The sequence below is a fragment of the Schistocerca nitens genome, chromosome 11 (assembly GCF_023898315.1).
Source record: "Schistocerca nitens isolate TAMUIC-IGC-003100 chromosome 11, iqSchNite1.1, whole genome shotgun sequence".
Lineage (NCBI taxonomy): Eukaryota > Metazoa > Arthropoda > Insecta > Orthoptera > Acrididae > Schistocerca > Schistocerca nitens.
The window spans coordinates 58,351,890-58,375,445 of NC_064624.1; the positions used below are offsets into that span (position 1 = coordinate 58,351,890).

Here is a 23,556-nt window from a genome sequence, read left to right on the forward strand (position 1 = left end):
TTTTGAGTGTAAATGTTTTTTTTTCTGACAATGATTTTTATAATGTGCCATATTTTATCCACTAACATGACAACTTGGCATGAGGTTCCCACTCACAATGAACATGTTTTGTAACAAAAATTTTGAGGAACTTAAGATGATAGCAAAGTCTGTTGGAATTGGTTGTTGAAAATAAACAAATACCTATGCAACCTTGATTGTAGAAAGCTTTTTATCAATTAAAACAGGTACCACCTCTTCATTTCTCAACATGAAAGATTCTCAGATCCATACCCGACATAACAGTGCCAGTATCAGGAATATTAAGGACCAGTTACAACAGTTGTGAACCATCTTGATCCTGGAGAGGATACGATGACTATGAAACCCTTCTGAACAATCATTGGATGCATCCTGGCCAGAGGAGAAAAGTCATTTGATAACAAGGCCCATACTGCCAAATTCTTCCTAAATTTGACTATTTTGTAATCCTCGAATTAACATCGTGTACTCTTTCCACCGATGAAGTTTCATTTCATTTTCTCCTCCTCTGCTGCACGCTTAACTTCTTTTGGGAGACAGTACATTTGTTTTGTCTGAAATGGAGACAGAGAGGGATGCTATCAATGTAGTGAACACACCACACAGTTTATACACTGTGACTCTTATTAATCTTTAAAAACCTCTGAAGCGATTTACACGATGCTGAGTCACGTAATTTAATATAATACACACGGAGTCGCAAATGCCGGGAAATACACAAAAAGTGGATGACATATGTTGAACGTGTGATGTCATCAGATGATGCACCTCGCCGCACATGCGGCGAACGCCTACTATTCTGTCAAACCTCTTTATTCCGACTCGAATCGAGTATTCGTTTCGGTGGGGCTCTAGGTCCACGTGGGTGACTTTAGTGTGTGGAGCTCAGGGTTCGAGTCTTGTAGACAGTATTTTTTTTTCACTATGTTAGATAATTACCCGTTTACAATGAGAAGAGATTTATTATTTATTTACCAGTTTCACAGTCCACGCTGGTTCACTGCACAGTACAGTACAACAAAAACGCACAGTTATCAGGTCACAAGTAAAAGAATACAAGCTTCAGAACTGCATTATTAGCAGTAAATGACCTGTGTTTTCCTTACTAAATAATGTCTGTAAGTAAAACAAGAAGGGACAAAAGGAAAGAAATAAGAACAGTTTTTACTCAGGTACATCAAGGACAATAATTTAGTAACGTCTATGTATACAACAGCTTACATTTCCAAAAAATGTTAGAAGTTTGCACCATTTTCTTGAATGCAGGTATTGTATTGCTCAATCATCCCTTCATACCCTAGCCCAACCACTGCACATGACGTGAGGTACATCATCTGGTGACAGTCACAAGTTCCGTATTTCTCATCCATTTTTTGGGTACTTCACAACACTTGTGACCCCCTGTGTCTTATATTAAATTACTTGTCTCAGTGTCTTCTACATCACTTCAGTTTTTCAAACATTAATACGAATCACAAAGTATATTCCAACTGCCACGTGGTCACCATTGTAGTGTCACTGAAATGGAGCCTAGTGTAACACTATTATGAAAAACAAGGCAAGAGCTGACATTTCAGGACACCGGTAGTCCATAACGTAAAAGATGGCAAAACAATTGAAGTTAATTTTTCATTTCTCCATTCCAAAGACCTCGAGTGCTTAAACTTTATTGTGAAACCAGGATCTAAGGGTACGAGCAGTGCAGAACCTAGCAGTTACGAAGGTACAAATTTTCACGCACAAATTACATAGGGAATGCAACATCATACATATAACTGATTATGGGTTGAAACAATCACATCATAGTTATTTTGAGTAATCAATTGTGGGACTATTTTATATTACAACAGCTACTGCTGGGAGAGCGTCTTGAAGATCTCTCAATGTCAAGCAAGATACTGTGTGTGCAGTGACAAACAGGTGTACACATCTCACAGCTCTACAGTGGCCAGAAGGCCTAACTACGGATATTACATTTGTAGAATATAATCTAACCAAATAAATACTTCGTGTAATGATCTTATATTAAGTAATAACTGAGGATTGATTTTTATATTGGTAACCACTCCAAACAAACAAGAATCCAGCACCAGGTTTTGGTTAACAAACTCGAGTTGTCTGTAGATGTCTTATTGGAGTTGGGAGTGAACTGTTAATCCTAAGGGCTCTAACAACATTATTTCCTTTGAAGAAAAGTTTGCTAAAAGAGCTACATCTGACAACAAGTTACTAAAAGTTGTAGATAGGCACACGGATTAAAGTTAGTCAAAATAAAGATTTGTCTATACATTATCATAAAATCAAAGTTCCTTCCCCGTACAGCACATCTGTTCTCTCGCACCATCCCGGTCTCTGGTTGACTACACTTTTCCAGAATAGATTCCACACGGAAGGAGAAGAGGAGGAGGAGGAAATACTATGTACGAACTTTTTCCTCCAATAACAACTACTCTAATATCCAAATTTCTCTGCGGTGTTCCACTTTTGTTAGTGCACGTAACTTAAACTTTCCCTTAGTAACTAAAGTACTAGTCTTTAATTGAGTGTCAACTTAGCACCTCCAATTTGCCCATTGCTACAAAAAATGAGACAAACAGAGCTATCACGTGTGTCGAGCTGTAACAACATTTGGAGGGCAGTCTCTCCAGTGAGAAGCTCACCGAGAGCATCACGTGTGGGAAATAAACACGAACCTTCAAATCTGGCTTACCCAAAGCGAGTGCCTGACCCTCTTCTGTGACGATGATATTGTGGGCAGCATTGCAGCCGGAAGCCACCAGCTTGACACGGACTCCCGCCAGTGGAGCGAATCTGTGTGGCGACCACAGGTTGCGACCCGAGGCCGGACCCACTTTGCCCGCATTCTTCGGGGCCGTCTTGCGACCGGTCAGGTCCCAGTTTGTGCAGCCGGCAATTAGGAAGGTACCGCCTTCTCGACGCACCGGCGGCACGTCCGTCTGTGGAGGTATCGGTGCTTCGACCTGTAAACATGTGTGCCAGACCTGAAAGTAAAGTCTGTGCCTCCTACACGGGGTCAAATATTAATTAACCCTTAACCGGAATCGATATTTTGACAAACGTAACTGCAATCGCGGGTCCAAATGGACCCTCGAATAAAAATTCAACATAATCCCCATAAAAGATATAATTCGTATGTAAATATGTAATGATTGTATTAAAATAAGTTTTGTTTCAAACATAAATCAACTTTTATTGAGCAAAACTTTTTCATAGTATTATTTTTTAATCTTTAAGTCCTACGTCTCATATACCTTGCTTTGGAATGCTACACGATTACAAAAAAGGCTTAGATTAAAATACCTAGATATAGCACGGCGTTTCTCATAACTTCCCCTTAACATAAATAGGGATTCTTTATGCCATCACTCAGAAACAAAAATAATGACAACGAAACATGGAAGTGTCCAAATGTTATCTATATCAGTACCTGAACTAAGAATGGCACTTGGTACACAACACTTTTTTTTCTGCATGTCGTTTACAGATGAATTTAAGACATATGTCACATTTTTGTGATTGTTTGCTGTCAGTTTTAGGACCACATAAACAACATCTTCCTCGTTTTCGTGAGACACTTTGATTGCAAGGTGAATTTTCTAGTCGTAGGTCATTTTGTGGTTCATCAGTTGCCCCTAGAAAATTATCAATTCTACTCTTCAAATCTACTGAAAATGAAGAATACTCCGTCTTCCTTCCTGTGATAAATGGCCTTATCAAATTCAGTCCAATTTCTTTTATGTAATGATTACGTTTCATACATTTTCCACTATTTGATGCCTTCCATAATACGAATCCATTTGCACTCGCAATATTCAATATTGCTGGAAAAGACACAGGGCAATCGTTGAGTTCTTCTAGAGACTGGATAATTGGCGCGTTTCTGATCTAATTTATCAACACCACCCTTTGTTCTGTTGTAAAATTCAATTATCTCAGGTTTTCCATTATTGAGATTACCATTACACTTCGATTCTTTTTTGGGACAATGCCAATGTTTTATCCTTCGCAAAACCAAATAACATAGATCCTACTACCCGTCGTTAATTGGCTAAAAATTCTGGTGGTATTTCCCTTTTATTTTTATGCATCGTTCCAACATAGGTCAAACCATTTTTAATCAGTTGGTCAACCAACTCCACAGAAGAGAACCAGTTATCAGCAGTTATATTTCTGATTGTTCCAAATAAAGGTTCTGCAAGCAGCAGTACATTCTGTGTTGGAACTGAGAGTTGGCTTGTTTTATTAGTGATTGCTTTGGCCGTATGGATAAAAGCATTGTATAAATAGTGCGTTTTAGCGTCACAAAGGCACACAGTCTTGACGCCATATTCAGCAGGCTTCGATTTCATATAAACCCTGAAAAAAACATTTCCCTCTATAAGGGAAAAGCATTTCATCAACTGTCAAATATTCTGAGCAGCTATAGTTTTTCTGACAGTTCTGAATGAAATTTCCAAATATTTCTGAGATGAGACCAGCGCGACCATTAGTAATTCTTTCTTCCCTAGAATTCACATCATCAAATCTCAAAGCAGACAACAGGAACATAAATCGCTTTACCGACATCATTATTATGAATATATCTCTGCCAGTTCCATCAGTTGCCCATAAACGTTGTATCTCCTCATGGCCAGATCTGAATACACCTGATAATAGCAACAACCCAAAAAATGCTTTCATTTCCATAATACTCACATGGTTAGTGTAAGCAGCATTAGTTTTATACTTTTCTGAATATTCTGTTATTTTCTGATTAGTGTGAGTGCAAATAATTGCGATCATTTCATCTGATGTCAGCAACTGCCACGATTCAATTGGTGACATGTTCCGTTTTTCACGAGCTGTACCAATGAGACCAGGCAGGTAAGTGATGACGATATGGTTGTTGACTCTGGACCTAGCTGGTGGATGAGTAGACCACTTGAATCGATTTTTGCCAGGAAAATATGCACTACTTGACAGCCAGCTATTTCTCGGTGGATGAGTAGACCACTTGAATCGATTTTTGCCAGGAAAATATGCACTACTTGACAGCCAGCTATTTCTCTCTACTAAATCATCAGATGATGAATTATTTGAATCAGAAGAAATTTCTTGTTGTGTATTTTCATCGTCACTTATGTTCTCTTCACCACAAGGTTGAAAACCACTTAAAGATTATGTGTCTGAATAATTTTTGTCTAATAATAGTTCACAGATTTCTTTTTCAGTGAGGCCCTGCTGCACTGTGGCAATAAAGTGCCTGAAACACCACAAAATAAATCGGTATACTCTGACTTCAAAAATCCCGTATCTGGAATCGCGGGTCAAATTGGACCCGACGATGGCACTTACCTCCACTTCTAGTAAATTTCAAGCAAAGAGCTCCCGACCCCTGGTGCACCTCACAATATACTGAGATTACACTGTCGCAAAACAGAAACTCCACACATTTCCATTGTTAGACGGTTTTATTGTTGTTGGTGGGTCCAAAATGACCCACGATTCTGTTAAGGATTAAGTATGAAGAATTTTGATTACCGTAGTGAAAAAAATAAGTCACTTAACAGTATTTGTCTGTCTGCAGGAACAGGTCTGCCATCCCAGTACAGACTTAAAACCCCAAACCATACTGCGGCATCCCATTAGAGAACCCAAAACAACACGGCGCCACTCATCGCTATATCAGAGTATCTCGCAGTATTTCATTTTCTGTATTTGAAATGGAAAAAATGCTGCAACAATCTATTCTCAGTCGGTGGACGTGTACAGCCACAGCACACCACTGTGTGACAAAGTGGTGCAGTGTAGACACTTCCAGTGTGGTCAAATGCATCTGAATGATAAAAACAAATTGGCTGACCACGTCTGTGAAGAAGCAGGAATTGCTACAATAGCACCGTATCACGATCGAGGCGACGGTGGAAAACTTAAAAATGAATCGCCGATCAGCCTCCAACATCTCCCACGATGTGTCGAAAATCACTGTCCACCAGATTCGCAGACTGTTCACACACATCTGAAAGTCCACCAAACTGAGGCAGCAGTAAACTTTTGCCACTGTATCCAGCCTGTCCCGACGACTGCTTTAGCTCTGTATTAACCGTAAACAAGTGCCGAACATATAAGGGGAGATCAAAAAGTTTCCATTCGAGGGCATCGTTGCAGTGTATATGCAACAGAGAGAGATTCCAATGTGGGTATATAAGCATCGACACACAGTCGAGGGACTAGTAGTGTGGGGTTTGTGTCTTTCTGACCCACACACGATAAATACAGACACTAACTGTGGCAATGTTAATCCCAAAGGTGTCCAAACAGGGCTGACACGCTGTTATTTTCTCGGTTGCTGAAGGACATAAAACTGACAGACATCAATCAGAAAATGAGTTACATATGTGGGGAAGCACGTTTGTCGGGAACCACTGTCATCGAGCGGTGCACTCAGTTCCGTGTCGGTTGTGATACGACCCGAGACGCCGATCGATCTAGAAGGTCGGCCACAGTTGTACCGACTCGTACGCTAGACACTCTGGCGTGCTCCCTATAATCCAAATCTCTCTCCGTGGGATCGTCACACGTCAGGTCCCTTAAGAAAAGGCCTCAAAGGGTCGAAGATTCCTCTTGGATGAGGACATACGACAGTTAGTAACGGACTTCTTCGCGCAGCAGGACACAGTGTTTTACCAGATGGGTATCTCTGACTCAGTGTACTCAATGCCCACAGTGATTTTACCCCATTGGCATACTGATTCTGGGACTGTACACCATTTGAATGGAAATTTTTTGATCACCCCTTATAATACTATAACCGAGAAAAGAAACAAACCGAGCAGGGTGAATTCGGCACTACCAATACAAGTGAAGATCCAACTACTATCAGGCAAAGCAATGCTATGTGGTTTTTGTGGCTGTTGTCATGCAGTGTTAACATATCCAACTCTTAAGAGTAAGTTTAGAAAACGATTTCAGATTATGTTTACAGTTTGTTGTTAAGTGCTATCATTATCACACAGGTAGTGGATTTAAGGTGGGTAATTTCCACTCTGTTTTAAGCAATATTCTTCATGCATCTCAATGTTTATGACATATCTGCTGAACTGTGAATTGCACAATGATATAATTTTGCAGGTACATTTAGTGTTATACATAGATATTGTCTGCATACGTAATAAACTAAAACATGACACCTGATGCTGAAGTTTGGCTGGATGAACAACAAAAATGTACTGAGTGATAAACTTCTTTGAGTTAACTACGGGAATTCAGCTGGGTAACGCCACCAACAACCACCAGTATTTCGACATGTGACCATGCTGTCATTCTCGAGGCAAAAAATTGCAGGAAGTAAGCACTGTGGTATGCAATTCAAAACTTTGTTTTGCAGAACAATTCCATAAACACATTCTCTCTCTCTCTCTCTCTCTCTCTCTCTCTCTCTCTCTCTCTCTCTCTCTCTCTCTCACGCCACCACAACCAAAGCTGACCAACATAAGAAGTTATTGATAGTGACAATTACCGAACAATAGATGAGGTAACATTAACTCTGTCCCTCTATTTTTTAACAAAGACAGCAGCATTCCATGCAGAATTAAAGCAGAAACCTCCATCTCTATGTACAAGGTTACTTACTAAATTCAACTGCTTGCTTACAACACTACCCTAATTGCATGTTATGCAAGGTGCAAAGAATATGTACTGCAATTGCAGATTTGTTCGACTGTTGTAAGCGTGTGCGACACCTAAGCTCAGCGCACCAATCCTGCACCGTCCTGATAGTCTGAACAATATGACCAGGATGGCTGCTCATACTTGAGGGAGTGGGAGGGGAGGGGGGGGGGGGAGAGGAAGACCCCTGAGAGTTCCAGGTGGGAGGAGGAAGATGATGTCAGAAGATGCTGATAAATTAATGGTGAGTGGGACAATAGGTGAGTGGGATACCACAATATTGACTTTTCTTTCCTCTCAGCCGATATATACCCAGAAAAGCAGTTTTAGAGTTTGATAAATTGTATGGAATAATAATCATATAATTAATGCATTTGAAAAATTAGGTATTTTGAAATATGTAATTTATAAAACTCATTTAAATTACATTTCAATGCTAGGTTAAAGATACAGAATTCCCAGAGATTTTATGAAATTCACTGAGATTTCATTGATTTTTATGTAGTTCGCTGAGAATTCCACGTCTCCAGAAGAACTGCCGCCCTGATATACTACAACTGCAAGGAGTGAGATAGACACCCGCCTTACGCAAACTGAGACTTTCTTAACAGAACCTGAAAGGACCCTAATCTTAGATGGAGGTTGGAAAAACATTGCACATTGTATTTCCACAAAATACAACCAATCTTCCAAGCAGTAAAGGGTACAGTTGCAGTTATGTTTATCGCATATCTATATTGCGGTCACTGTGTGGCCATTTACTATTGGAAATGAAGGCAGTCACTGGGCACAACTGTTTCTTTACGGGATCAAACCCGATAAGATCGATCGTGTTGGAAATGTTCCCCGCATAAGGCAAAATCGGTGTAGACTGTGCCAACTCGGTACTGTCACCACTCACCCTGCTCACAGTAGGTAGATAGCGCAATGACATGCTACCCGTCTTTCACTACACCCATTCTGCCAAAAGGTGACATCAGGATGGGACAACACAGCTGCTGAACTCTCAGGGCTCTGAAATGATGTGGACCTTGTGAACCGAGGTACAAAGCACCCTATCACACTGAGCCAAATAGTGACAACTATCACCTTGTAGATACAAGATAGTGTGATTAGGTTCCTTATACACAGAATGTCCCAACATACCATCAACCTTCCCCCCCGAACAACACATCGAGGAGGGGACAGCGGCCATCCTTTCCACCTCCGTCGTGAAACAAATATTCAGGTGGCTCGAATTCAGCTGTCCTAAAAAGTCTTTGTATTCTCGCTGCTGTGAGGTCGAGCAACCTAAATTTTTTTTGAAAACACGGAAATTTCAAAGTGATTAACTAAGGCACGTTCCTCGATTTACAATGACAACGGGCTTCCCATCGCAATTCCCACTTCAGTTCGCAGTACTTGACACTGAATAAAGAGTAAGCAGAAGTGTACACTCGCCAAAACTAGTTTGTTAATTCACACCCAAACTTGACCTTAATGAACTGTAATGAATCAGACAGAGGAACACGAGTGAAGAGAGAGACCCCTTTATAACATAATAGAATATCAGTCATTCAAATGTGTACCCTCTAATGGACACACAAAAATTTGTCGAGTTCTGAATTTAATGTCCACACTGACCAACTAGTGGGCTCAATGGAGTAGCAAGGCATTTTGTTACCCGATATGTCAGAGCACCAATGTTACTTCACAACTGGATGAAAAGGAATCCCTTCTCTGTGGATCTTTGGAAGGCCATATAATCTAGGTGAAACAGCACAATAAATATTAATACTCTTCATAGTCTCCTTTGACAATGAACTTTTCTTCAGGAGGCTGTTAGTCTCTCTCTCAACATTTTTTGTGGGGTCAGCACTGATCCTGTAATACCCTGAATCAGATAGTAATCACTACATATTTTTAATGTAATCGTGCTCGTCCAGAACAACTGCCGCCAGATCAGCTCTTAGTGAATGTAAAGCAGTGTTTACTGTCTGATACACTGTATCACGGGATCAGTACTGACTCCACAAAAAGTGTCTAGTGGAAGACTAACAGTCCCCTGAAGAAAAGTTCCCCGTCACAGGAGGGTATTGAGAGTTAATATTTATTTTGCTGTTGCACATAGGTTACACGACCTTCCAAAAATTCAGAAGTCAAGGATTCCTTTTCATCTGCTTGTGGGAAACACTGGTGCTATGATATATCATGTAGCAAAACACTGAGCTACTCTGTTAAGCCCACTAATTGATTAGTACAAGCATTACATTAAGAACACAGCATATTTCTTATGTCAATCAGAGACAATAAATTTGAACTACTCTGATATTACATTGAGTTTTAAAGTGTGTGAACGAGTACTTCGAATGAGTCTATGGCCTTTTTGCCTTATGCAGGGAACATTTCCAACAAGATCACGTTTGATTCCATAGAGGAAACTTGTGCCCAGCAGCTGTATTCATATCTAGTAGTAAATGGATGCACAGTGACTGCAATCTAGATATGCAATAAACATCACTGCAACCAATTACTGTCCCCTTTACTACTTGAAAGAGTGCGAATGCAGTGTCTGGCATGATTAGTCTAATTGGGACTTGTTTTTAATGTTTTAACTTACATTTCCTGCATTGAGGATAGCTACACAGTGACTACTCTAGATATGCAATAAAAACCACTGACTGCTCTACTCTTTACTACTCAGAAGATTGGTCATATTTTGCAGAAACATGACATGCAATGTGTTTTCTGAATTGTATCTAAGATTAGGGTGCTTTTAGGTTGCTCTGAAACCCCTATGTTTTGGATTCCCTTGAAGAGCATTTTGCCTCGATAACGACAGAGCACTAACCTATCAGTCGGCAGTTGTCGATGACGTTAACTGGTTGCATTCCCGTAAGTTATTTGAACACATTTACATGACAAGAGAAACTCAGATAAACTTCCTTCTTGTCATCATTATCATCATTTTGTGGTGCAGGAGGAGAGGCGACACTGTGCGCTGCTGGACTCCTCGTCAGCACTGCCAATCTGAGGCAAATTTTGTGCAGATGTTCCCCATAGAATAAAACTAATTTGTGCTCTAAAAGACTCTAGGTTGTACTGAGTTTTCAACAAATGTCATAATTCAAGCATGCCCTTGCCACCCTACATAATAAAACAAGGTATATGTTGAGACTCATATTTAACAACTTATTAATGGTCTTTCAGAAATCTGTAACTGGTTGTGATTTATCAGAAAATAAATCAGGAAAAACAAAATTGGCATTCTACAGTTCTACACCTATATCTCGCAAGCCACCTTAAAATGCCATGGGGTGGGGGTATTCTGTGTACTATTGTCACCTCCCCCATTTCCTATTCCAGATGCATACGGTTTGCGGTAAGAATAACTGCTGGTTAAGCCTCGGTGTTGGCTCGAATCTCTCAAGAGTGTGGGATCTTAGATCCCAGGTAGGTAGGTTATAGAGCTTAAAAATGAAATGGACAGGTTGAAGTCACATATATTGAAAATGAATGAAGTGTACTGGTAGAAGGCATAGGACTTATTAGATGAATATAAGGTTATCAACACAAAAGTAAATAGATACTAAGTAAGGCAAGAATAGGCCTGATAATGAATAAGAAAACTGGAATGGGTAGAAGCTCCATTATTTAAAGACAAATTACTCAGTTGGTTAGCTGCAAATCCTTGCTAATCACTTCAGGAATTTTATGACTGTAAAATATCATAGTGGTACCGGTTTGCAGAGTGCAGCATAATTTCTTTAACTGAGTAATTTATGATGCAATGTTTTCATATTATTTCATTTTAAATATTGTATTTTATGGAAAACCAATAGTGACATATTGATTTTCAACCCATGTATGCGTGCTATATAATTTGTATATATGTAACTTGACTTTGTCAATTGCTGTAATAGCTAAATGACAATAAAATTTCATTCAATTAAATATTATAGATAGAGAAGAGGAAGCAAAGAAAGACTTAAGTGGAAACGAGGCCTCTGAAGTGAGTGACATTCCCTTAGAATTATTGAGATTTTTGGGAGAGCCAATGACAAAATTATTTCACCTGGTGAGCAAAATATGACAGAGGCCAAATACCTTCAGGCTTCAGGGAGAATGTAATAAATACAATTTCAAAGAAAGCAGGTGCTAACAGGTGTGAATACCACTGAATCACTATTGTTGGGGAAAAAAAAAAAACAAAAAAAAAACAGAGGCATAAATTATTTATATAAGTATGAAGAATGGAAAAACTTATAGAAGCTAACCTCAGGAAAAATCAGTTTGGGCTTCAGAGAAACATAGGAACATGCACCACAATACTGTCTCTACAACTAATGCTGGGACATAGGTTGAAGAAAGGTAAACTTACAGTTAAAGCATTTCTAGATTTAAAGTAAGTTTTTGACAATGTAGACTAGACTACCTTTGAAATTTTGAAGGCAGCAGGAATAAACTACACAGAGCAAAATTCTATTTATAGCCTGTATAGAGACCAGACTGCATTTCTAACAGGACATGAAAGGGAACCTGTAATTGAAAAACGAGTGAGATGGTGTTGTAGCATATTCTCAATGTTATTCAATCCATTCACTGAGTAGGCTGTGAAGGCAACCAAGGAGTAATTTAGCAAGGTAATTAAAGTCCAGGGAATACAAATACAAAGTTTCATGTTTTCTGATGAATTTCTGCATTTCAAAGTGTAGACCCTGAAAGGAATCTTGGCAAAACAGTATGATCATGGTACTGGCATTTTCTTAACACATAACAGAACTCTAATCAGTTGCTAGTCAGTGTTCTTTCTTACATGTATACCGGGACCTATGGAATTAAAATATTTAAAAGACACACAAAAGCACATATTTTCACTATGTTAATTCAAAGTTATGTAATGTAGCCATTATTAACCTAAAATTTGGTTTGGACATCACAATATTGTACTAGGCATTTTTTCTATTGTAAGACTTACACAGAGCTGCCACTCCTATTCATTACTCACAATTCATATACTAAATACATACTTGATATTTGTTAAAACACACATCTGATACTTGGATCTAGGCTTATAGTTTTTCATCCCATCAGTGGTCATAGTGGGGTTCCACACTTCATTCACCACTAGAATAGTTTTTCACGAAGGCATTGCAACATAAGGAAGTCTTACGTAGATATAACAAATATATAATCCATAAAAGGCTCACAAAAATAAATGTGCAGATGATTTCTATAAGCAGGACACTTTTTCACCATAAGGGGCACACTGAAAATTATTCAAAATTAATTCTCTTTAGTAATTACTGAAGTAGTTACATGTAACTTGTAAGCATAGTTAATTACACTGTGCGTGACGCTAATGAAATTTTCTGTAAACGAGAATTAATTAGGCTATATTATACAGTCTTGATTTGCGAATATTGTCTCGCATAATTGATATTGGTTACTGGCAAAACTAAAATCTGAACGGCTGTGCAATATTTTACCTAATCATATCTACGAAATAAATGCACAAATAAAAATAATGGCAATGAAATTGTTTACACTGTTACGGCCATAATGGTTTACTATTCAAATAATTGCACGTCTATGCATGGAGCTCAGTTTTGGGAAAAAAAAAAAAAAAAAAAAAAAAAGGGATGAAGCTTCCTCGCAGGATACAGATAAACGCTATGCAGTCATAAACTCTGCAACAGGATGATTCAACTATAGTTTCCTATGGCATGCAACTATTTGTCTATACCAGTCAAGATGACTCACAACTTGAGTAGCAAACAGTCCAGTAAAGATTTCTTACTGTGACAGCATTTTCCATATAATCTATTATCAACAGACACACTATATCCCTACGCTTCTCACAACCACGAGATCTTCTAATTAGCCTACAATAAAAATAAGCATATCGCAAGAGATGCTATGTGGGGGCATCACCGACTACATTTTATTTCACTGCGTCGCTTCATCTCATATTTAATTCCATGAATACCAAATAACTTCGAGAGTACGCAAGCGAAACTACTGCAGTTTCTTCTCCCTCAACAATATTTTCTTAAGTAATAATTAATATGTACGGCAGAAACAATAAGAATTTCGCATTACGTGAAAATATATAACACTAAAATACCCATTTGTTCAATTCGAGAAAATATCATATAATTTATTTCGTTTGTGACAATGTGTTTAAAACGCCGCAGGCAACTTCTTTCTATAACAGGATCCCAGTTTATTCATGTAAAAATCTGCTTACGCGTCCTGCTTCAAACATGCTAAGTTCTCAAAATTATATGAACTTTGAAAGCATTACCTCTGTTTTATTAGATTCTGTAGCATCGTTTTCTGTGTTTGGTTTTTCTCCGTGGTCGTTTGGTGATGCAGCAGCTCCATTTTCGTCGCCTTTCACTTCAGTTTTCTCGGTGTTTTCGAGTTTAGTTTGCTTAACATCCCCCTCCACGATTACATCCTCAGCTTTACGCTTTGTAGACATGCTCACAGACTTTTAACGAAAAATCACATGAAAATTCTTCCCTGGTAAACAACCTCTTTTATCGATTTGGGTCGTCCAACTCTTTCTATTGTTCCGTAATGTAACGTTTTTTTTTTTCACCCTCCCCACTACAACCAGTTTAGAAAAACATTTGCTCGTGAAGAAGTATCAATATGGCCCAACACTTGTTATGGGTTATTAAATTTTATTTTTCGAAAATGAAGGTGCTGAGCTATGTTTGGGTTCATAGGACTCATAATACGCGTGTTTCGTTAATTATCTGAGTAAATTTTCATTATCAAACACGTTTCATATCAGTTACATGCCTTCAATTATAAATGAAGTCATAAACTTGTGTGCAGCAACTAGAGAAATATTCGTCTTCATCTGTACCTCGCATCTTAATTTGTATGAAGTGCTGACCATACATGCGTAGTTACACTTCAGTTTTTAAATTTGTTTTCCGACTGTCTTGGATTAGTAATCTTAAATTGATTAAACTGCATACTTATTTTCTTTAAAAGATTTCTACTTCCGAATACATGTTTGCGGTTATTAGCTCGTTTTGTAATTCTTCGGCGGGTAAATTCGTGTCTGTTAAGTTTGTACCCGAGATGCCATTAGGTTAATGTAAAATGGCTGACGTTCACGATATCAGTTTAACTATGTGTTTTTCCTAGTATATGCTGTATTTACAAATATTGGAGAGCTTCGTGTGTGTAACAGTTGAGAAACTAACTAAATGCAAATTGTGTTTTACGGATTTATTAGGTTTTGGATGCGGATAACTGTAGAAATCAGTTTCGTGTTGGTGATGCGATACCCAGCACGTAAGTGTTGAAGAAATGCCCTAGCGTTGATTACAAAACTGGGTTGGCGTGTTTTGATTATTAGTAAAATTCTTCATCTTACATAATTTCGTGTCTTCATAAATATTATGAAAAGTAGCGTGAAACTTGTTCTCTGGTGATTTGTAAATTAACTGATATGTTTGCAAAATAATTATATATTATTGGTAAGGACCTGGCTTAGGAATAGTATGGTGTAGTTAGTTTCATTTATGTCATTAAATATTGTTAAATCTATGTAGGGGATGTCGAGGAATTGATATTGCATCTTGAATTGTTTCTCTAAATGAGCAATGTTTCACTACCTGGGGAGACGTACTTGGCACGTAGCAATATGTATTAGACATGTTCTGTTCTTTATATTATAACCACGTTGGAAGCATCTTTTTCTGTAGCTGTTGTTTTAAAGTATATGTATAGGTGCGTAACATTTATCAAGGAAGTGGTTTGAGGTGCATTGGTGTGAAAGTAAAAATTTGGTGTTTGTAGTATGGTGATGTGGTAAGGGGGATAGTGCCAAAGCTACGAATTTTTTGAGAGAGAAAATTGCCACCAGAAATTTTTCAAACTTCTCTTCTACATTAAAATTTACCTGCATCATTATAGCCTTCTTACATAGAAAAACATGAGCCCTGTGGTTTATTATTAGTTTTAGTAATTTATACATAAACATTCAAATAAATGTTGAAGATTGGCACATGACATTAGTTACGATCTTCTTTAAATTCACTGGTTTCAGTGAGTTCTCCTGTTTGTCATATTTAGTAAAGGCATGTGTACAAAAACGCTCAGTAAGCACAGTGAGAGGCATTTCCCACTTTTTATTAGGCTACCTTATTTAACTTGGCAGGAATATATAAGCATTTATTGTTTGTTTCTTGGCTTAAGTGCAGGAATACTGAATTTATCAAATATAAGCTTAAAGAAGGAAATGTTTAAAAGTCACCTGTATTATTTTCATGGTTTTTTTAAACATTTGTGGTTTGCGAGGCATGTTCACATTTTCAAAATGGTATAAATTTGCCATTTTCATAGCAATAGTTGGACTAGAGGAGTCGGCTTCATCACTAGTAGGAGCACTGTATTATAACTGGTGGAATATTTTTAATTTCCTTGTGCAATAGACAGTTACATTTTGCACACAATATTTACATGATGATGACCTGAAGATGCTTTTAGTAGTGTGCTGCCTGAAATTCAATCAGACTGTGTGTAAAATGGAATTGTCACTTTGGACAGAAACTCAAAATTATTAAATTGATGAGCCATGCAGTGACACTTGGAAAACAGTGGATGCAGATTACTGTAGACTACAAAGTAATAGGAGTTTGTAATGAAAATATATGTAGGGTGGTTACTTGTTAACTTGTTTAGGGATCCTCAGATTGCACCAGTCTGTGTTTGGTGTATGTTTTTGCTAAATGGCCTAAGGAAGGTATACAAACTTCTAGCCCATAAATATTAATAGTTAGTGAGTAGAAAATATAAAGTGAAAGACGACAAAATGTTGTCGCAAAGTTCAAGCAATTTTGTAATTTTTCCATAAATAATAGTGGTAAAGCTGCAAAATTTGACAAGATGGTTGAATAGTTTGCATTGTGTAAGTATCATGAGATGTGAGTCGCTATTTTTGCTCTAATCAGAACTCTGGTAATGGAGTGTTGTAATAAATTTTCTCAGAAGTTTAAGGAGCTTGACCTCTTCACAGTAACTACCATGTAAAAGCTGCAAGATTTATCACTTTTTGGTTTATCTTTGTTGAGAAGTATGGAGACAAATTTAAGCAAATTAAAGTTGCTCCAGAAATAACTCACTTTCAAAGCCTTGTTTCTTAAAAGGGACGTTAAAGGGATGTTTCATTCATGCTTTACATATTTGCTACTTCTACTCTGATTGTAAATAATTATCCAGTAAAGTTTTGCGAGGGAATCACCGTCTGAGTATCATGTTTTAAGGCAGCATGCTTTTTTGGGAAGCAGTGGTAAATGGATCCTCAAATTCTGTTTGCTTTAAATGAAAAACAAAACTTATGCATTGTTCTGAAAATTCTAGTACTTTAAAAGCAAATTAAAAAACAGAAAAAAATCAAAGAAAAATTTATTTTTATTGGTCACTTTTCATTCTGTTGCTCTGAGAATGGGATTCTGATATAATTTTTTTACAAAAAAAGAAGAAAAAAAGAACAGAACTGGTAAATTGGCTGTAACAATTCAGCAGTCATGGTAAAGTTCGGGAAAAAGTTGTTACGCTATAATGGAAACTCGTAACATATTGGTTTTTGTTAGAGCTTCAGCTTTACCTAATGGAGATATTCAGAGGGGAACATTCCCCCATATTCCTGGCTACACACAGTTAAGGAGGAATAAAAAAATTATAAGTTCCATGACTCACTTGAGATTTAATGCTGGATAATTCCGAAGCAACCTTACTGGCACACATGTTCAAGATAACCGGATAAATTCTAGTGTCCGATACCACCCGTCGGCTTTGACCAATGATGTCATACGTAAGGCAAAGATGCTGTTATGGACAGTTTATGACTGGAACGGATCATACTCTTAAACAAACGAATGTAGCATGCCGTAAAATGCGACTATTATTTGGGCGCGAATTTCATTTAAACGAGTTGAAGATGACTGAAATAAATAAGAACACGAGAGCGATTACGAGTGCATATATTATATTTTACACATGAACTGCAAAAAATATCTAAATAATGAACCATCTAATAGTTGGAATCGGCAGCTAGAAGCAACCCATGTAGGAGGTCATTTCTAGTTACAGATTCCAATATTACCACCAACACCTAAGTAACAAAACGAGGCTTGTACATATTGCTGCCTACTTTCATAAAAGCAAGAAATAAACAATAACCCTTAGGAATACTCTTCGTCCAACAGTATTCATTTAAATGGCCTTGCAACACAAAGTCCTTCTGTTTCCCTGTCCAACAACAGATTTTACAGCCGCCAAATACCCCTCAATAATATTGGTACATGCCCCCGTCTTATAATCTTTAAACTGAATATTGTGATTCACGACCAAATGATGATAGCCCCTTTCACTCAACCCTTTGTACGAAGCAAACCCATCCGACATGACTACAGAACCTTGTTCCACATAATCTCCTATTAAAGTTGTCAAGACTTCCTTTGTCCGATTTGGTACGACCCTAAATACAACATCAGTACAATCTCCTCCAGAAACTTCTACTCCAAAAACTCAAAGCCCAACCCCCTCGTGCCCCCTTTCGTACTTTCTCTTTCCAAAATGTGATCAACTACTTCAACTATAAACCCTGACACCCCCCCCCCCCCCCACTGTCAAACTATACTTCATAAATTCCTCACAGACTCTTCTACAAAACGAGAACCAGTCGACTACAGTGCGCAAACGAAACTCCTGCTACGTGCATGACAGATTTGCAAGAATATTCATAGCAAAAATAGTAGGTTAGCATGACAATTACTTCTGAATTCATCCTCGATCTTTCAGACCATGTCCCCCTGCATATGGATCTCCATATGTTATTTTTAATGCACCTCCAATTGAAATCATCGCAAGTTCGTGATGATGCAACCTTCGCCAAAACCATTTCCACCGACACTGCACTTGCAAAATTCAGCAATGACGCCCAATGATTCCAAAACATTTATAGTTGGTATACGGTCATTCATTTTCTGAAGCAGAATTTTCGCAGTAAAAACAACTGACTCATCCATAACGAACATCTTCAGAAATCAAGACATTATAAATCACAACTACGTATAAATCACTACTTTCATTAACAAAAGATGCCGAGAACAAATTACGTGATGAAAACAAAACAATCTACAGAGAATTTTTAATATATGCGCTTAACAGGGAAATCCAGAGAAATAATTTAACGTTCAACGACAGCAATCTGCGACGCAAACAAAAAAACATCACACATTACGTCATTGGGCAAAGCCGACGGGTGGTATCGGACACTAGAATTGACCCAGATAACCTGTGTTGTGAATGTGATGGAATAACAGTAGAGGATATCAGTGACATATTTTATTAATGTAAAATGTATACAAACCAGAAAATCATTGCCATACAAAAACCAATCTGATGTAATCAATCATCAGTACCAGCAACCATACCAACTCTCCTTCATTGTATTGTAGTTATAGAATTAATTATGACATTCGTTGATAAATGCATCCAAAACCTTTAGAGATGGCCGTGACCTTCAGGTCAAGAGTCATTATAACAAAACAAAAAATATTTGGTGAAAAACTGAAAATTTTAACAGCAGTTAGCTCTCTTTTAGCTACCCCTCTTATAAATTCAGAAGGTAATGAAACATAATTTAAAATCTTATGTGAAATGCAAAGTTAATGAGAGAGAAAGCTTATTTGGAAAAAGAAAACTTCTATTCATGATGAGAAAATTCAGACTATCCTGTTGGCACTAAGGAGAAAGCCAATTAAAAAAAGTGTGGATGACTATGTTGCTGAGAGAGTAGTCAAAACATCTAGAAAGCTGGATTAGCAGTACCAGGGAAAAAGTAGGGGAAATTCTTTCTGATGTAGCAAAGAATGGAATACTCTTTTTCCTTTCTGAGGATGATTAGTAGGGTCTGCCCTAACATGAATGAGTGTTTGTCAGGATTAATGAAATAAAGTACAGAAATAAAAATGGTTGTTGCTAAGACATTTGAAATAAATGTTCATGGCTTATCAAAGTAATCATGCCAAAATTTGGTTATCTAAATTCTGTGAGATCTCTGGATAAGGCGGTGTATCTCAGGTTCCTCAGTGGTCTACTCAGTGTATGTTCCCACACTGCACAAGAATATCAAACTTATATTTGCTTGTAGGACAATTGACAAAAGACTACAGCATGTGTTTGGCAGTTTGCAGTACTGAAACAAAAATTCTTAATGTGATAGCTGTCTTAAAACGAATCCCCCCCAAAAAACACCTTGCTCCCGTTGAAAACACCTTACTTATCAGGGCAAGGACATTGATCATGTGGAAACAGGGGACCCAGACAGATTATGCATTGTTTGAAACTTAACAATTGCAAATTGATTCAAGTGAATTGATTTTCTCAAAGCGGAAGAAAAATTTACTTGATAAATTATAGCTGATTGTTTGAGCCTAGTTCACAGAAAGTGCACACATTCAAATGTGTGAGAATTTTGTTTTTCTTGGGTGCTGCAGTCTAGTTTGTGTAGCGAATCATTTTACAGTGCTTCCAGTACCATCGCATGAAGGGTTCCCGTTACTTGCAAAAAAGAGACCCAGACGGACAGACAGAGAGAGCAATAATGGACAGCATCCTGGACAATAAAGAGAATAATTCTCTGCACAATCAAGCGTTGCAATCATATCACCTGGCTTAAGCCGTTGTCTTACCATTTTGAGAAACTATTTCTGAATTTCGATATTCAGGTCAAAAGTTTTTTATGTTTTGTGACAAAATCATAAACTCCCTGGTGCTTAGTTTTAAGTGATGCATTGTATATGTCAATCCATGTCTGTACCCCACAGTTTGTTCAGGATCGACAGCCTTGCACACATCAGTAAGTTGCTATAAAGTAAATTTCTTCCAGGTCAGCTCCCACATTGGTGCAGTGTATGAGCACTTATTGCAATACTCTATACAGCCTAACCCCTTGGAAAAATTGTAATCCTTATCAATGATGTTGTTGACATCATAAGTTTAATACTGTGCTTCATTGTGCGTGCGTGCACACACACACACACACACACACACACACACACACACACTGATTAGGTGACTAGGGAACTGCCAGTGATACACAATTATGCTCAGAGTTCACAGAATTTAGAAAAGCTTATTCCTTCGTGATACCTGTTTGACATTGTGAAATTGAACAGTTCTTTCAAATAGTACAAAGATCTGTTGGGTTAAGCAAATAAAAGAACATTGGAAATTCTAGCAGAAATACACATTGGTATTGATTTTTAAGTTGAATCAGAACTCAACATTTGTTGTCTGATATTTCTTCACTAACGGCCAGCCAATTCTTGTATGTGGAGATGTAGAAACTGCAACCCTCTATGCTTCACAAATTTCAATTCCCAACATACCCGACTTAGCCACCGATTTGAATTCATCAAAGCAACAATAAAGGGTAGGCCCAACAGATGTCTCGGACTCTTTCTGATACTTCAGTCTGTGAGCTCTCCAAGTTAAAAAAAAAAAAAAAAAAAATTAATAAATAATAATAATATATGGAGGAAACAGAAGAAAAATTTGGAATTAAAGTTTATTGAAAAAAATAAAAACTTTGAGGTTTGCCAATGACGTAATTCTGTCAGAGACGGCAAGGAACTTGGAAAAACCGTTGAAGGGAATGAACAGTGTCTTGAAAGGAAGATATAAGATAAACATAAACTAAATCTACACAAGAGTAATGGAATGTAGTTGAATTACCTCAGTCAATGCTGAGGGAATTAAATTAGGAAATGAGGCTGTAATAGTAATAGATGAGTTTTTCTATTGGGGCAGTAAAATAAGTTATGGCCAACGTAGAGAGGATATAAAATTCAGACTGGCAATGGCAAGAAAAGTGGTCGTGAAAAAGAGAAATTTGTTAACGTTGAATATAGATTTAAGTGTTAAGGTGTCTGTTTTGAAAGTGTGTGTGTGTGTGTGTGTGTGTGTGTGTGTGTGTGGAGCGTAGGAAGTGAAACATGGAGGATAAACAGTTTAGATGAGAAGAGAATACAAGCTTTCGAAATGCAGTGCTACAGAAGAACGCTGAAGATTTGGTGGGTAGATCATTTAACCAATGAGGTGATCTGAATAGATTTGAGGAGAAAGAAATTTGTGGCATAATTTGACTAAAAGGAGGGATCAGTTGATGGGACACATTGTGAGACATCCAGGGGACACAAGTTTAATGTTGGACGGAAAGTGGGGGGAGGGAGACCAGTAAGCAGCTTTAAAATTATTGTATTAGCTGTTGTCTGATGAAGAGGCGTGTACAGCTCGGACAGCTGTATCAAACCAGTCGTAGGAATGAAGTCCACAGTATCGCAAATATACACTGAAGGACTTTATAAGCGTATTAATTTGATGATTGTTCCATTTTTATTAATATAAAGTTTTCTTCTGTTTAAAACCCATCTTTACGATTGCATGTTTTCTGAGCTAGATGAAATACACATTTTTTCATAATCTGGACTTGTTCATGGTAAATGTTGAGAATCTACTGTGCACTTTACCAGCACGTCTGGCTGCCTCTGGTAAATGAACCTACTGCCACACGGTGGCTGCTCAACCGTCACAGTAGCAGCGTGCACGATTTTCTCTAGATGTGAATGGAATCACTTGTGTACACATCTTAACGCAAGTACACACATGCCTCTGCTTGCTTGTGGAGGCACATACAGTTGCACGGTGACTAGGTGTTAGGGCACAAATGTAAATGCAGCTTAAGGGAGTATGCTTAATCACTCTGTAAGCTTGTGGCTTGTCCTGAGCCCTGTGCCTTCTTTTCTGGTGGTCCAGTTGTTGTTTACGGTTGCCTCACTTAAACCGGAGGCAGTAGCAATATTCAGCTCTTTTTATTGTGTCGCCAAACTGACGAATAATAGTTTTACTGGAAAAGGGAACTGAAGACCTGGCCAGTGGTAGCACCATTGTGTTAATGCCCGGGAAACTGAAAAGGGGGGGGGGGGGGTATTAAGTGTAGACCCTAGTATCTGTAAAAGTGGAATGCAGTTACGCATTACATGTCTACATATTACACATTTGTGTCTATGAGCTTGTACAGTGCAATAATTCAACACTTACTGGCATTTTTGTTCGACAATAGTTCTTGTATGCTACCACTGTGAGACTATTTAATTGCAGTTTAATGTTTACGAATATACCTATTGTCTCAGCAAATCACCTGCTGAAATTAAATTTTTAGAAATTTAGTGTAGTATCATTTTTTAAAACTGCTTTGCCTCTTTCATGTGTGACTTATTTATTGTGGCAACTTGTAAAACTGAATCCCGTAGACGGATCAGTTTTTCTCTGAATGCCCTCGCTAACCTCAAACTCGAGTTCCGTAGGACAGCAAGTTTGAAGTTTCTACAAATTTAGTGCTTTTTTTTGTATTGTTAATAATATCGCAGCAATTCCTGCCTAAATAATACGATTGTCCACACAGTTACGTGTCGAGTGCACCGTGCTCGTTCTGCTTCGGCGGGCGGGGGGAACTCGAATCCTGTTATGCTCAGAATTGGGGTCCTCCTACCTTCTTTTGCACACAGTTGACTTTCTCAACTTTACATTTTGCTTGCACATTGTCAGTACAGTCCCTCCTCTCCTTCTCACCATCAGTAAATGTAATGACTTCCAGAGTAATTCTCGGTGGTATCGGGCAAGTTCGCGTCACCAGTGTGGCGCGATGCTTTGGCGAGGTGACTGCCCACCTCGTTTGAGTGTTCCTGGTAGCTGAATGTCTTCTGCTGGGCACTGCTTTTAGGGTCCCCCACTGCCTGCAGCCGTCCGGCTTTGGGTGTGGACCCGGTGCAGTGGTGGGGGAAGTGCAACGTG

The 23,556-nt window shown here is 38.2% G+C and overlaps 2 protein-coding genes across 2 annotated transcripts in view; one reads left to right on the forward strand and one right to left on the reverse strand.

The window, feature by feature from the left end:
• Positions 1-14,236, reverse strand: part of LOC126212992 (protein RCC2) — an 87,717-nt gene extending 73,481 nt beyond the window's left edge. Inside the window, exons 1-2 of the mRNA XM_049940534.1 lie at positions 13,976-14,236; positions 2,732-3,002 (exon numbers count right to left, since the gene is read on the reverse strand). Coding sequence (XP_049796491.1) covers positions 2,732-3,002; positions 13,976-14,155 — 451 coding nt within the window. The 5' untranslated portion in view covers positions 14,156-14,236. The remainder of the gene's footprint in view (positions 1-2,731; positions 3,003-13,975) is intronic.
• A 548-nt stretch (positions 14,237-14,784) lies between these two features.
• LOC126212620 (zinc finger CCCH domain-containing protein 10-like) overlaps positions 14,785-23,556 on the forward strand; it is a 140,533-nt gene continuing 131,761 nt past the window's right edge. The window contains exon 1 of the mRNA XM_049940049.1: positions 14,785-14,985. The gene's annotated coding sequence lies outside the window, so the exon portion shown is untranslated. The remainder of the gene's footprint in view (positions 14,986-23,556) is intronic.